This window comes from Cinclus cinclus, chromosome 3 (assembly GCF_963662255.1).
Source record: "Cinclus cinclus chromosome 3, bCinCin1.1, whole genome shotgun sequence".
In the NCBI taxonomy this organism is placed as follows: domain Eukaryota; kingdom Metazoa; phylum Chordata; class Aves; order Passeriformes; family Cinclidae; genus Cinclus; species Cinclus cinclus.
In genome coordinates, this window is record NC_085048.1 from 18842717 (window position 1) to 18858836 (window position 16120).

Here is a 16120-nt window from a genome sequence, read left to right on the forward strand (position 1 = left end):
AGAAGACCCAACAACTGATAATTACTCGTATTTTTATTACCCGATAAAATCTCTTGCACTCCAATACAATAAGGTGACCTCTACAGAAGACATTAAAGTGTTCAGTGAAAAGCACAGAGATATAGAAGCACTTACATTTGCACTGTGATCACTTCCACTAACACAGATGACATCTTGTTTCTGAATTGTTAATACCTCTTTTGTAAGCTTCAGCCGGATGTCATAAGCATTTTCAGATACTTCATCATACAACAATGCAACACCAGTTTTAGTCTGCAAAAAAAAGAAAGGCATACAAAATAAATTTACAAATATGAACATTTCATAATTGTGAATAACAAGCTCTATCCCATTCAATAAATAAAAAGCATACAAATGAGCATTATTTATAGGAAGCGGAAAACTGCTTTGTTTTTCAGTCTTCAAATGCATTAGGCATAAAAAGCCTCTTTTGTACTGGAAAATAGAGGCTAAGTGGACTTAGAATAGACATTAATATGGAAAGTGTAAAAAAATTTTAAAAATTTCTCCATTGTACTATCCCACAAAGAAATGCTGCCAATTAATGAGGTGATATGTGACTTTATTTATACAAAGACTTATGAAAATGTACTAGAAACAGATAAGTATGTATAAATGCATGTGAACACATTTTCCATTTTTGGCAAAGAATGGGGAAGTAAAATATTCTTCCTGTCTTAAAGATGTTAGTTCCACTATGTCAGGAAAAGAACTGTACCCTTCATAAAAGTTGCCATGAAGATACAGAGTTCTGTTACAGTAGAAAACTATGTTTTCACATTGTAAAACACATAATTAAACCCAGTTGTTACAGAATTTATTTTGTTTAGGATAAGATGAACATACATTTCTTAAGTTACATCATCACTAGACTAATAACTAGTAAACTCCATAGGTTAGTCATCAATTTGGTGTAAACAAGGTTTTCTCCGTAAGTAGTAGAAAAGAAATTTTATTTAATTTCTGGTTTATTCACTTAAATTTCCCACGAACATTCAGTCAGATATTTTCTTAAACAAAAACTGTGGTATTAGGACCTCTTACAGCTATTCGCCAAAATATGCAGACAAATGAAATTTCAGCTCTTTACATTCACTGCACAGAAGACAAAAACTCCTGTTCTGAAATGAGTGATCATATTTAAAAGTGCTATTTGTTTATTAATTTATAATTACAGCATCGTCAGAGCATTGCACTTTATGCTAGTGAAGAAAAATCAAGCATGACTTAAGTTTCAGTTGCAATACTTATTCTTAAAGGAAGATTTAAAATCAAGTTGTTCATCTATATTTTCTTAAATGGTAGGCTATGAAAAAACAGAGTAATGGGATTAAAGAAGAAACATGTCCTGTGTACTGAATGAAAGCTTGAGGGATGTTAAAATAAAATTAAACATGAAAAATTAGCTTCGTAATATTTCCATTTCTATAAAATTAGAAGGTCTGTGGTGATTGTCAATAAAACCTTTCAGTCTTTAAAAACAGGATCAGCTAAAGCTTAAAACACTTAAATTTGGTGTAGCTCTATGCAGCAAGTGAATGTCAGAACCTCCTTTATAGCAGAAATAGAAAAATGCAGCCTAGACAATTAAATTAATTCTGAATTATATACAGAGCAGTTGCTCAGGTGAATTGTTCCTGTAATTGGGCTATCCCTGGGCTCAAAGCAATTGTGCCCTGGTTGGTCACTTCTGCCATTTAAGACACTTAAGATATCCTAAGACCTCTGAGCATGCAGAGCTGACACAGGCTTTTTAGGATATCCACGCCCTTTTCTAGCTGGAGGCAAGACCAGATTTCCTTGTTTACAATGAGAATCAAACTCTGGTCATGTCAGCAGCTATCTAGATGTTGTATCTTCAGCCTGTAATGGATGTCACAAAAGGTTTATTGTGCAGAAATCACAGAACAGCTTGGGCTGGAAAGGTCCTTAAAATCATCTACTTCCAACACCTTGGAAGAAAACCTTCCACTAAACCAGGTTGCTCAAAGCCCTGCCCAACCTGGCCTTCAACACTTCCAGGAATGGGACATCTACAGCTTCTCTGAGCAACCTGTTCAAGTGCCTCACTACCCTCATAGTGAAGAATTTCTTTCTCATATGTAACTTAAACCTATGCTCTTTCAGCTCAAAGTTATTCTGCCCTGTCCCATTACTACATACCCTTGTAGAAAGTCCCTCTCTGGCTCTCTTGAAGGTGCCCTTTAGGTAATGGCAGGATGCTCTAAGATCTTCCTGGAGCCTTCTCTTTCCCAGGCATGAAAAACCCCAATTCTCTCAGGCTATTTTGTGTTTTGTTTTGTTTTGTTCTCAGGCTTTTGTTTTTGTAAGAGGAACCCACATCTAAGACTGCTGTTTAGAATCTGTCCAGGCTGCGGTGAGCAACAGACACCTCCGAAGTATGATTCTATCTGATCTCTTTTTTACATCTATCTAAAAAGGAACAAGTAAGTCATAGCTCTCTACTTTGAGTTACAAGGTAAATATAAATAACAACTCAAATATAAGTGTCTAATTGTGGGCAGTCAAATCTATTCAGTATTTGCTGGATATGTCTAAGGGAAAGAAAGTTCAGTCATGGTATAAAGCCTTAATCATTCTCTCTTGTTTGGAATACAACATCTCTTTATTTTTTCCTAGATTTTGAGTCTTTTCACATTTTCAGCATGCTTGAATGTCTTATCAATACATTTTTTGTGAATGACAACATATGAAAACCATGCCAGTACCATCTGCCTAAAAACCATACTTGCAACAGGAAGTATTTCCAGACAGTAGAACTACAGTCTTCAAAAAAACCACTTTCCCTGAATTTTACTGCTCTTCAGATGCTGTGCATCACTGTCCCACCTGAACTGGTGATCGCTGTTACTTTTGCTGTGTACCAGAGCATGCTTTACAGAAACACTGGAAGAACAGAGCTCTGGGGCACTCTTTATACATCTTACACCCAGAAAAATTCTCTGGATAGAAATTATTACAAATGTTCAGAAAAAGCACAATGAAAAAAAATCTCTGAACTGTCATTTGTAACAGATGACCAGGTAAAAAGTGAAATATGAAATGACCTATTAAATAGTTTAGCATTTTCCATCACGCTATTTCAACTGAAGTCCAACTGAAGCTCATCTATTACTATTAAAATCCAACACCTACATTACACTTCATCTAACTCCTGACATGATCCAAGATGACCTGCAGCAATACTTTATTTGCTTTCAGAATCAATAAGATTAATCAGGATTTCTCTCAGCCTTTCAAGTCAGCTTTTTTTTAGACCAATATAAATGGCTTTGAATCAAAGTTCAGCACATTCTCCTGTTCTCTCTTTGCGTTAAAGAGATGGCATACATAACTCTACTGGGCAAATCCCAGTCCAGACAAAGGGTTTTTTCAAACAAGGACCTTTAAATGAGAACCTAGTCTTTGCATGTCTATCTCACATTTCTCATTTAACAATGTTCACATGTTCATCTCAATTTCTCATTTAAAAACGATCTATATAGTAGCCATTCTAGGTAACTGGTAGCAAAAAATGAGGACTGAAAATTCAAAATAACTCTCCAAAATGATATAGACATCATGTGTTTTGTAATAAAAAACATGCAGGAAGTTCATAGGGAGCTGCATCTCAATGGGACTTCAGTGATTACACTGAGAGGTAGAAGAATACAAATTTAAATTCACTTGAGGAGAAGAAGAAATTAAATGTTGATTTTCATATCTCTGACAATTTTCTAGACACTGGCTTCAGGAAGAGGAGTATGTGGATGTTCATGTGCACGTTTCCTATGTGGTTGGAGGAAAAGGTCAGTAATATAAGCATCACAGTAGCTGTGACTTTTAAGAAAGCATAGACACTGCTCTGTTTTTGAAAAAAAGAAAAAACACTGAAACCGATTTTCTCAAACCATCTCAAAAACTGTCAATACCACAGAAAACATTCCTCTCTAGAGGGAGCTAGAACGACAGATTAATCTTTTTATCAGTTCTATTGTTGACTACTTAAGAAGGTCCCTAGTCAAGGTACTTGCTTTAAAGCACTCCCTGTTCAGCATAATGCTTTGGAACCCTACTCAAAGTAACATGACTCTTTCAATGTGCTGTATGTGCATTCTAAAACTCACAGCTGCCAATTATGTTTCAAGGTAGATATCGCTAAAAAAACTTCAGTCTTACTAGCATAAAATATTTGCTTCGCTGCTGTTTTATTTTGAAGTAGCTTGCAAAAAAATTCCTCTGCATTGAGTTACATTTGGTCTCCAGCAGAAAACGCCATTTGTTGATCTTAGTCCTTAATAAATACATCCTTAACTTCAAGGGCACTGCAGTTCAATTTTATCTACTAAAATTCATTAATAAATGACCTTTCTTTATTTCTAAATAAAATTCTTTAAGCATGATATTTGAACTTTTTTCCCACTGAAACACCATATTATATTTCCAGAATAATATTTTATCAGCAACATTTATACCTCACAGATCTAGTGACAAAATTTTCTAATCCAATTTAATTTTTTAAAATGAAATTAATTCTGTAGAAATTACATATATACATATATATATATACACATATCTATATTATACTTACAGTTAGAATATTTGCTGAAGACACATAAGAAATGGAGTCACTGATTTCTATCCTACATCATTTAAGATATGGGAAGAAAGAGAACTTCAGGCAGTCCCACACAGTGCCCTGAGCACTAAATTACAGCTGGATCATGTCTACCTCCAATTTATTTATTTATTTGAGAAATTAAAATTAAAATATCCTTGACTAACATAAATAGATTTAAAATGAGATGAAATATAAAGGGAAAAATAAGTGCAAGGTGTTTACACTACAGGAAGAAGAGTCATCTGTATGGAAGAAGAAAAGCTCTTCACCATGTCTTAAAGGATGGAAACAGCTATGCAGCACTGAGGATTGGCAGAAAAATATGGGCATCAATATTTTGTTGTTGCAATAATGACAAACACATTCTTTCTTCACATTCTTTCCCACTGATTTGTTTTTTTCTCAATCTTACAAGACAGTACCTAAAAGTACAAACAAAAGGATAGTTCTTTAGTTGGGTAGTAGAGAAGGTTCCTTTAACACTGCTAAATGTCAGGGAACAAAATTTCATGCCCATGAAGTAATCCATCACCAGTGTGGCATTTAACACATTTTAGCATATTGTTTCCTTTTATACAGTATTATGTCAGTATTGTTTCATGGTTACACTACATCAAAAAGGTAATGAGCTGAAAAGAGTTATGAGAAAAACAAAAGAAAATTAGAAGTGGTCAGAGATTTGTAAAATAGGATGTGTATATAATTCAAGATAAATTCAGGTTATTTCACTTGAAGACAGCATACAGGAGAACATTGTGATGCTTTTAAGTACTTCAAAATCTATTACAAATACAGCAATCAGGAAAAAAAATTCAGAAATCTCCTCCTTTGAATATATTCCAGTTACGAGGAAACGGAAGTCCTTGAACAGATTGCTTGGATAAATTATGGACATCCATTGCTAAGGGATTCTGAGAGAAAACTGTGCAAACATCTGCCCAAATGGTACCAGTAATCCTCTCTCAGGGCAAAATCCCAGAAAAGAAAATCTCATTTAGATGTATTTCCCACTAATATTCAAAATTATGTGACTTCTTGAATATGAATGAACTTCTGAATCCAGGAGAAAACCTGACAAGCACACCTGGACTGAACAACTTGCAACTGTTATAGGATGGGTGAAAAGTAACTATTAAGGCCTGAAGAAGTTTATCACTTAGGGGCCTTGAAAATGGATGAGTGACACTTACAACAAACTTTGTAAATAATCATAACTTTCATAGCACTTAATCTGAAAGATGACTGTACCCTAACAAAAAATGTGGCATGTCTTTCATGATGAAAAGATAAGAACACAAATGCACACTTTTCAATGGAACAACAAATTGATAAGGCAGTGGATAGTGAGAGAGGTAACATATCTCTGGAACACAAAGAATCAATCAATGATTCCATTAGCACTATAAACACAAAGAGTCATTCAGTAAAACTAAAAGCAGACAGAAATCAATTATAATTTGCTGAAATCAGTCATACAGAGCTCCCTTACAGAGTATGTTTTATCCTGTAATTATACAGGAAGTTGTCCTTATTCTCAGCTTTAACATGCTACAACTCTTACATCTAATGACACTGTTTCACAAATTCAGAGACAAAAATTCTTAACCCCGGAACTCCTTCCTTTAAGAAATTCTGACTATAATGATAATGAAGCCACTGAACAGACTATTTGGAGGATAGGTTATGGTTCCCCAATACTGCGAAGGTGAGGGGTTATATGAACAAGTCAGAAGAAGCATCTTGAGAAATGTTGTGGAGAAGAAGTGGTATGGATTTGTCCATATCTCAAAACAGTAGTTCAAGACTCCTGTATTAGGAGAGAAAACATCATTTTATCATCACATGTAAGAAGGGATCTAGAAAAGTGTGAAGCCCAGGTTCAAAGCAGGGCAATGCTGTGGCCAGCCTATCTGAAAGCCTCTAAGGATGGAGGCTGTTCCCCACTGCTGGCCAACCAGCTCTACTGCTTGACCATCCTCATGAGGAAGGGCTTCTCACTGTGTCCATTTCAAGTTCTGCTTATTGCCTCCTGTCCACCCAGACACCACTACAAAGAGCCTGGTTTCATTTTCTTGATCTCCTCATTGACATGGAAAGGCTGTGTTAAGGTCCTGGTGAAATCATCTCCAGGCTGAACAAGCCCAGCTCCCTCACAGGCAAAGTGCTTCCAGCCCCCGTCAGCTTAGTGGCTCCACAATGAACTTTGTATTATCAATGCCTTTTTTGTACTGGTGGAATCTAAACAGTATTCTACAAACAGTCTAATGAGCACTGAGGAGAGAGGGATAAACCCTTCCTTTGATCTCCTAGTTGTGCTCCTCCTAATACCTCAGGATAATTTTCACTTCTCTGCTGCTGGCCTAGGAATACCTCACCACCCATCAGGACCCCCGAGACTCTTCATATGAGCTACTCCCCAGAAAGGCAGGCCCCAGTCTGTATCACTGCCAGGGGCTCTTTGTTCCCAGGTGCAGGATGTGGTACTTGTTGGATTTAATGAATTTAGTTTGTTAATTTACTGAATTTCTTGGCAGTCTGTTTGTTAGCCTGCCTAGGTGTTTGTCAGTGATAGATTGCACCCTCCAGTTTGGAATCATCAGCAAACCTGAAAACTGAGCCCTCCATGCCCTCTTCCAAATGTTAAAGAAGACGGGTCACAGGATAAACATCTGAAGAACACCACTTGCTACAGGAATCCAGAGAGAGGATCCCCCATTAACCACTACCCCCAGTCTGAACATCAAAAGGGTCATCCACCCACCCATCTAGATAGAGGCTATGGCAACAAAGTACAAACAAACACATTTATTTCCTTACACTAAAATACTACTAATAACAATGTTAATAACAAAACCGATTCTTCGTTTTAAGATGTAAATGCATAAAAAGCATGTTAATTTTTAGAAATTCATGAAAAAAAATCATCATGCTTATTGCCGCTATAGGTAAAAATGTCAGAAGATGACACAGAAAACATCTGGATGAGAGCAGTACCAGGTATCTTTCTGCTCTAAAGTACTACTGCCCACTCTCAGCAGTATCACGACCATCCAGTTCCCAAGTACAGAAGGATGCAGCAATGCTCTTACACCCATTAGGCCCAGCAGCCCTGCCCACCCCATCTAATCTCACAAACCCCCTTTCACACCCTCCCCATGAAGCTCCAATCGAAGTCCACCAGCAGCTGCCTCTGCCTGCCTTCCCTAAGGAGAAGCCCTGCAGCTGGGATACAGAACCAAAACCAGCACTGCTGCAGATGGTGAAACTTGTGGTTGCCCCAGTGGTCCAGCCCATATTACTGATCATGTCCAAAGGGTAATATTTCAAATTAAGATAAAACCAAGTTAAGTATGAATTTCACTCCAGCTGGAAAGAAACATTGTCAATGTTATTTTTTAATAATGAATTATTTTTAGTATCGCGAAATCAACAACTCTCAACCTTTTAAACTAGAATAATATACACTTAAACTGACCTAATAACTACCCAGCTTCTATAATAGACTTGGAAAATACACAGCTTCTTTCAGCTCCTATTCAAAATAAGCACACCCACAAGCCAAATGCACAGGAAATTGCAACTGCTTTATAGCCTCAGTAAGAAGCTAATAAGAACCTTTATGTTTGTCATAACATTTTTCAAGACTGATATTAGATCATGCATTTTTATTAGAGCTGTAAATCAATTTCATAGTTTTGTAATGTTCACAATCATTCTCAGTGAAGAAAATCAAAAATTTCTGTTAACTCCTTTCAAAAAGGTGATTCACATTCACATTAAGGCCAGTGGAATATTGTTGGATGGACACCATAGATTCTTGTGTTAGTCCATTATGACTAAAGATACTGAATCAAAATGTACTGTAAATTTTAAATGCACTCCTTGATAAGAATCAGCATCAGAAATAAAGATGGTAGAAACTAGATATTTAGGAAATATTTGAGTGAATTTTTCCCAAAAGCATTGATTGCGTCTGAAATATGCACCTTCAATAGTACTATTTTGATAAAGATTTTTCTTTTTTTTTTTCCCATCTGCATTTATTATTAACAATATTATGGATTGACATTTCAACATACACAGTTGTAAAAGGTGTATTATCATTGCAAGTTCTTAGAAGATTTTAATTGCAGCATGACATACCACTTTGTAACAACTCAGAACAGTTTTTCCTAAATTTTCAAGGGTGATAATCAAGGTAACAGAAGTTTGAAAAGATGCTATCAATATGCAAAATTTGAGTCCATTTTGTTACTTATATCACAACCCATTCAATAGTCAAAAATAGCCTTAGGGATAGATATCTGTTAATGACATTAGCCTTGCAAGAAAAGTGATTAACAGCTGGCTCACAATGTCTGTGATCTTAATCAGTAAGCACTAATATTTTGTTTAATGACTGCAAGATCAGTACATCATGAGCTAATTAGATATGATTGATTGTTGTCATTCTCATACACCTCTCAAAACATTGACATAAATATTTGAATTCTATATTGCATATTTGAAAAATGAACTTCCAGAATGTCATGTCAGAAAAACATTGCCTTCTTAAAAACTCTAACAAATCCTAGTAGAGACACATGGTTAAACATGTTCTAATAGAAATTATAGCCCAGAAAATTGCCAAGGTCCAAGCCATTAGAAAAATTGCCTACTTTTATTTTGATTTAGATAGTATCTTTAAGTAAACAGCTTAAGAATATAAAACCTCAGAATATAAAGATGCTCCTATGCTTACAACAGTTTCTTACCAGTCAAACAAGAAAGCAAAAATTTCACACCTCAAACTAAACCACTTAGCAATAGCTGGAAAAACACCACAACATTTCCATTGGAGATTATTTAAGAAACAGATTATCAGAAAATTAATGTGATTATTTCTATTGTTGATACCATGCATTTTACCCTGGTGGGGCTTCAGCTGTTTAATAACTATTCTTGTTGTATCAAAAGGCAAACAGAAAAGAGCATGATAAAAAAACCTCACACATTTTCTTAACCTAGAATAGTCAAGTAAGAGCAATATAAAGACATCACTTTTTTTTTTTTTAATAGAATACCAGATTTTGATTCATCCTGCTCTTGCTATCCTTCCCCTTTTGACTGATACAGGTCCACCACGTTCATTCTTTCTCAAGATTTTGCATAGAATTGTTTGGTTTTTGTTCCGTTAAACTCTTGTGTTACTCTGCCAAAACCATGAAGAAAGCCATATTTAAGTGTTTAATTTCTGAATAAGGTGGAAAAGAAAACAGGTCCAACTAGGAAAAAAATACTAAAGCTTTCTGCAGAAGACAAAAACAAAGCAAACAACAACAACAAAATAAGAAATACCCAGTTTCAAGGTATTAAGCAGTAATCCTTCAGAAACCAGAAGTATATAAAGAAAATAGCACAGAAAAACAGGAAACCTAAGAACAGCTGAAGGATTTTTGCAACACCCACTAATTGCAGAAAAACTGCAGGTAATTAAATTATTGAAAATTCAATTAGCTATTTGAATTCAGACTTCAGACAAAGATTTCTTAAGATGGATAATGTGTATTCTAAACCACATTTTGAAAGCAAGAAAACATGTAATCAGAAACAGCAAGTGGAAATACAGATTCAACTCCATTTTTTTTTAAACACATGGTCTAAGATGAATTATTGTTTCTCTAGAATTCAAAGAAGCTCCTATTTTTAAAGCATATATAGTCTAGTCTGATTAGCATCAAGACAAACAAGATCAGTACTAAGAAAAAAAAGCAAAACAACTGGAACTGGAGCTACATCTGATTTTGGCAGCTGCATATAAAACTTTTTTCATATCTTTCTCAACCTCAGTAATTTGCTGGTTCACAACCAGTACATGCAACTGACTGATACACAGGCACTGTAACTATTTTACTTAAGCCTATGCAGATGCATTTAGGAAACTAGGTAGGAAACAATCAAACATTTCTGAGTAAAAACGATTCAAAAGTAAGAGGCTTGACAAAAAAGCCAGACATTCTGAGGGTTTTGATAAAATGTTGTCAAAAACACTGTATTTCAGTATTTCTCTATTTCAGAGTGATAAATGTTCAGCAGAATTTAATTTGACCCATAACCATCTGCCCAGTGTCATCCTGATGCTGCTAGTCATAGAGCACTGGACTGTCAGAGTATTTGACTGGCACCACATGGAAAGTCTCAATCCCACAGACTGGGGGTGAAGCTGATCTGTGTCATCCATGGCAGACCATGGCAAAGGTCACTGAATGAGATCTGACTGGACTCACAGGTCAGCAGGGCTCAGTGGAGACCTGGGCAGTGCCTCTGCTGGACCTGCCAGTGTGGGGGAGCAGGTAACCGAGGCACGGGAGCACCAGCTTCTCTGAGCACATGTTGCAACAGCAGTGAGTTAGGAAAAGAGAGCTCCCACATAAAATAAGCAGCAATCAGTGCTCAGCAAGGCAGACCATTAAACACAGGTCAGCTGGCAAAGTGACAGCAGAATTTTTAACACAAGGATTCAGGAAATTTTATGTCTCAGGAAATCTTTCTGTCCCAGATAGGTACTCACCAGAACAATACAAGCAAACTCCTATCACTGAGAAAAGGCATGAGAAAAGGATGGGAATGAACTTTTTTTTAGTTCACAACATGGAACCAGAGAACTAAAACACACTCAGACAAAACCCCTGACAGTTAAATGAAGACAAAGCAAAAATTTTAATTGTTCCTTTCCAGACAACATCAACAGCATCATGAAATCATACCAGTACCATGACAGAACTACTGTCAGGTTATCCTAGTGGTATTTCAGTGGAAAGGCTGAAGGAAGTAATGTCCATGAGTGCACAAGTATCTTGGTGATGAGACACTGAGAGTACAAATTCCTTTGTTGTGTATATTTGAAGCATACATATGAAAGGCCTGTGTTCAGAAAAGGTATATCACCTTAAACACATTATCAACAGTTTCACAGGTTTATGCAAGTCAAATTTGCAGGTTAAGAAACATGATTGTGTTTTGTGAAGGAAAGCAGGATTAGAGATATGGATGTGAAAAGACAGGAAAATAGTTCTTGGTATAACATAGCTTAGTTAGGGAAAAGGAAGAGAAGATTTAAAATAACAAAAAACAGTAAGAGGAATTAACAATAAAAAAAAGGAAATAGAAAAATTAAAGAAAATTAATATGTAAAAAAAAGGTAATTTCTAGAAATTGCATGCATAAGAAAAAGAGTAGCTACCCACTGACAAACACATCTATCTTTTGCAGGAATGATCTTCATAGGTTACTAATCCGTAGAAGAATCTGATATATTAGCTCTACTGAGAGTATTAAAAATATGTGTGAAAAATGTAAACAAAATTTACAAAATCTGTGTGCAGCAACCATGGTACCAAATATTTGAAAGTGCAGCTAAACAAGAAGCCATCAAACACAGCTGGTGGTAAACAGGATGCTGCCTGAGGTTTTCCATTGTTTCTCCCACTATCACACAGCTCTCCAGTATGACCATTAATGGAAACTGTGTCTTTGCATTCTACTGCTTCCTTCTCATCTTGTGCCAGCCCAAAGATGGATGAGGCAACTTAATAATCACTGATCATTGCTTGCCTAATCCCATTTTCACTGCAACACCTATACTTGTGTGTGTTTTGTATCACTGTTACATACTTCCATAATTTCCATTACCCCTTTTCTGCACAGTGGAAAAGAAGAAAACTACGTTATTCTCTATGGAAGTGTTACAGGGATAAACAATGAGAATATTACTGTTTCAGTCTTTCTGTGGCATACCAGTTTCACACTTAACTATTCCTACAGCTAAAACCTTACTGTGCTTTCTTTTTTGGTTGTTTTTTTTTTTTTTTGTTTTTTTTTTTTGCAATGCCATAGCACATAAAAAGATCACTTGTCAGGATTTTCTGTCTTGCAGATAAGGATTTTTTGATTAGAAGGTGCAGTGCCAAGCACCTCCTCTGCTCTTAGATTCTCTTCATTATATGAATGTCAAAGGCTTACTTTAGCCTTTGTTACCTTCCTTTGATTTCTGTACTACAGGGATAGATTTTCTGTATTCAGATGATTCTCACTGATGTTCATGGGCCATTAAAAATCCTGAGAGTAATTTTAGATAATCTCCCTCCATTGCTTGTACCTGAAACTCAGCTATTATTTTCTTCTTATAAAAGAGGAACAGCATTCTAGCCCAAATGCTCAAAAAATACTAGGGATTTAATTTTAGTCCCAAGGAAGCTGAAGTCAATTGAAAATTCTCAGTCAAGTCAGGCTTCCATTGTAAAAATAATCAGTTTAAATTTTGTCACAAATGTTGACAGCTTTTCAGGTTGCAATATTCATAGCATAGTTATTATCATAACTATAAAAATTCATGTAGAAGGACATATTTCAGGATTCTTCAGTTTTCTTCCATAAAATACACCTGAAGCATTTTGTCAATTGCTGTCAAGACCCTCCCAAATTACGCTGGCTTTCATACTCATTAAAAATTCCTTCAAGTTTCTGAACAAGCAGAGAGTACATTAACAAATTATGAACATATGCAATGTTGTCATTTAGAAATGAGAATTACACCTAAAAACATGTATAAGTAGTATCACTTTAAATTCTACTATTTCCAAGGCAATTTCAGAATAACAAGGACCAAAACTACCTAATAAATACTTCAGGTTAATACAATGAAAATATTTAATAATAAAGAATGAAGAAACAATCACACACAAATGAAGCTTTAGTAATTTTTTTTTAAATTTAGCTTAAGAAAACACAGTGGAAACTGAATATAAAAATGAAAACATCAGACAGTACAGGAACCTTTCAGAAAATTATAGTTAAACAACAGAATAGATTTCTATGAAGATGTTTAAAAAAATTAAGAAAGAGAAACAAGGAAAAATAAGAAACCAAAAAAAACCTTATCACAATTATACTGAATAATCTACTTAAAGATAGCAAAAAAAAAATCCATATTACTAGCCCTCTTTATAGCTTATTTTCCTGATTGTGCTAGGGTTTGCTTCATTTTTTTAAGAATGATTAATTATTAAAACAAACAGCAATGTGTATCTTTTTTCTGAAATCTGATTATTATTATAAGCATGGAAATGATTATCACATTCATTTTTCTGCTCTCACAAATTGAGGGGTTTTATGTTTGTTTGAGACTGTACACTTAATAAAAAATTTTCAAACTTACAGGAAAACACTAGGACAGAAACACTGAAGGGCTAAAGATGGAAGGGGCTTCTGGAGATCATCTAATTCAAAGCCCCATCCAAATGATAGAACCATAGAATGTTAAAGGGTTGGAATGGACCTTATAGATCTTCTAATCCCAGCTCCTCCCTCCATGGGCAGAAACACTTCCCACTCGAGCAGACTGCTCTGCTCAGGTGTGCAATCTTGTGCAATCAGGTTTTGAGCGTTGCCAATGATGGAAATCTTGGACAAACCAGTGTGGGATCTTTTCCAGTGTTTGACCACCCTCATTGTGAAAAATAAAACAATCCTTGTTCAACAGAATTTCCCGTGTTCCAATTTGTGTTCATTGCCTCTTTCAGTGGTCACTTCTGAGAACACTCTGGCTCACTCTTCATTGCCACCTGCCAGATGGGAACTTTTCCACACTGGTAAGACTGCTCTGAGCCTTCTTTTCTTTAGCTCTACAGTCACATCTCTCTCAATCTTTTCTCATAAGCCAGATGCTCCAGTTCCTTGATCTATTTGGGTCTTTGCAGGACTTGCTCCAGCATGCCCATACCTCTCCTGTAATGGGGAGCACAGGACTGGACACAGGACTCCAGATGCTGCCTCACAATGCAGTGCTGAGCAGAAGGGGCAGGGTCACCTCGCTCCACCTGCTGACAATGCTCTGGCTAATGGAGCTGAGAGAGCTGCTGTCTTTAGCCACAAGGCTGCATTGCTGGCTCAGTTCAATTTGGTGACCACTAGGATCTGGTACTTTTCTGCAAAGTTCTTTCCACTCTGTCAGCCTCCAGCCTCTACTGGTGTCTGGAGTTATTCCATTGCAGGTGCAGGACTGTGCACTACCCTTTCCTGAACTTTATGCCAGCCTATTCTCCAGCAAGTGACAGTCCCCCTGAAAGGCAGCACAGCCATCTGATATTATCAGCCAGTCCTCCCAGTTTTGTACCATCTGCAAACTTTCTGAGGGCCTTTTCTGTCCCAGCATCCAAGTCATTAGATGGTAAACAGTACTGGATCCGTTACTGATTTCCTCACTATGGCACTAGTGACCACCCTCAACTTGGACTTCATGCCATAGATTACAACTCTTTTGACTATGGCCAGTTTTAAATTGCACCTCCTCATTCATCAAGTACATACTCCAGCAATTTGTCTACGAGGATATGACAGTATCCAGTGTAAAAAAAATTAAATTGCTATATGCAAGATAAAATCCACTCTTCTACTCCCATCCACCAATCCAATGACTTCATTATGGATGACTGTGATGTTGGTCAGGTGAAATTTCTCCATTATAAATCAATGCAGATTACTTCCAAAAACCTTCTTGCCTATCAAGTGTTTGGAAGTGGATTCCAGGTGAATTTGCTCTAATACCTCTCCAAGGATCTTGCCAAGGATCCATGTTTACTGCCCTTCTCAAAGATATTTAAGACTGTAATGTAAAATGAAGGATACAGCAGTCAGAAACAAGATATTTCTCAATTAAGAGTACCTGGGACCCAATAACTCCTACTGACCATTTCTCTACTTCATCAGCAGTGAAAAAATGAGGAGTTTTGGGAGTCAACTCACAGTAAAATTCTGAAATAAACCAGCAAGGAGACCTAGTTGTTTTAATGCAAGAATGCTAGCACAAAAAGGCAAGTGCATTCTCAGTTTTTCAGCCAGTTGTGTCTTCATAAAATATGAGCACAGAGCATATGGAAACAAGCCTGGTGCTATAAGCATGTTTCCTCACCCTTTAAGAAGCAGGTTTTGGAAACCCTGGCTTGAGGGAGAACTTAGAACAGCTTATTCAGTATTAGGCAGTAACATTAAAACACATGGGGAATAAAACTGCAGGTTCCAGGGCATCCATGTCCAGTGGCATCTATCTAATGAACTACTTGCCCTTCTGACAGACATTTATTTACATTCTTTTAAAAAGGGTTTTCAGCATAATTGAACAGTTAATAAAGGGTAGGAACAACAGTTGTAAAAGTAAAAAAATATTTTAAAAATTTCAAAACATCAATAAAAACAACATTAGGAATATTTTTGTAAGCATATATCTTATAAAATGCAATTTTTAGTCAAATAAGAACTTATTGAATTGCAGATTAATTTTTCATGTTCTATTATATGTGTTCAACATATCTTAGGACTGTAACAGTTAATTGTTTTTGAACAGTTTCAATGCCTTTTAGGGTCAAAAGCAATATGAACAAATCTTTTAAAAATTATGGAGGTAGAAAAGGAATTACTAATCCTCCTGCTAAGTGGATTTAC

At 36.1% G+C, this 16120-nt stretch overlaps 1 protein-coding gene across 1 annotated transcript in view; it reads right to left on the reverse strand.

Annotated features, from left to right (window-relative positions):
- SNTG2 (syntrophin gamma 2) overlaps positions 1-16120 on the reverse strand; it is a 208223-nt gene that overhangs the window by 117428 nt on the left and 74675 nt on the right. The window contains exon 2 of the mRNA XM_062489722.1: positions 136-273. Within this exon, the coding sequence (XP_062345706.1) occupies positions 136-273 (138 nt within the window). The remainder of the gene's footprint in view (positions 1-135; positions 274-16120) is intronic.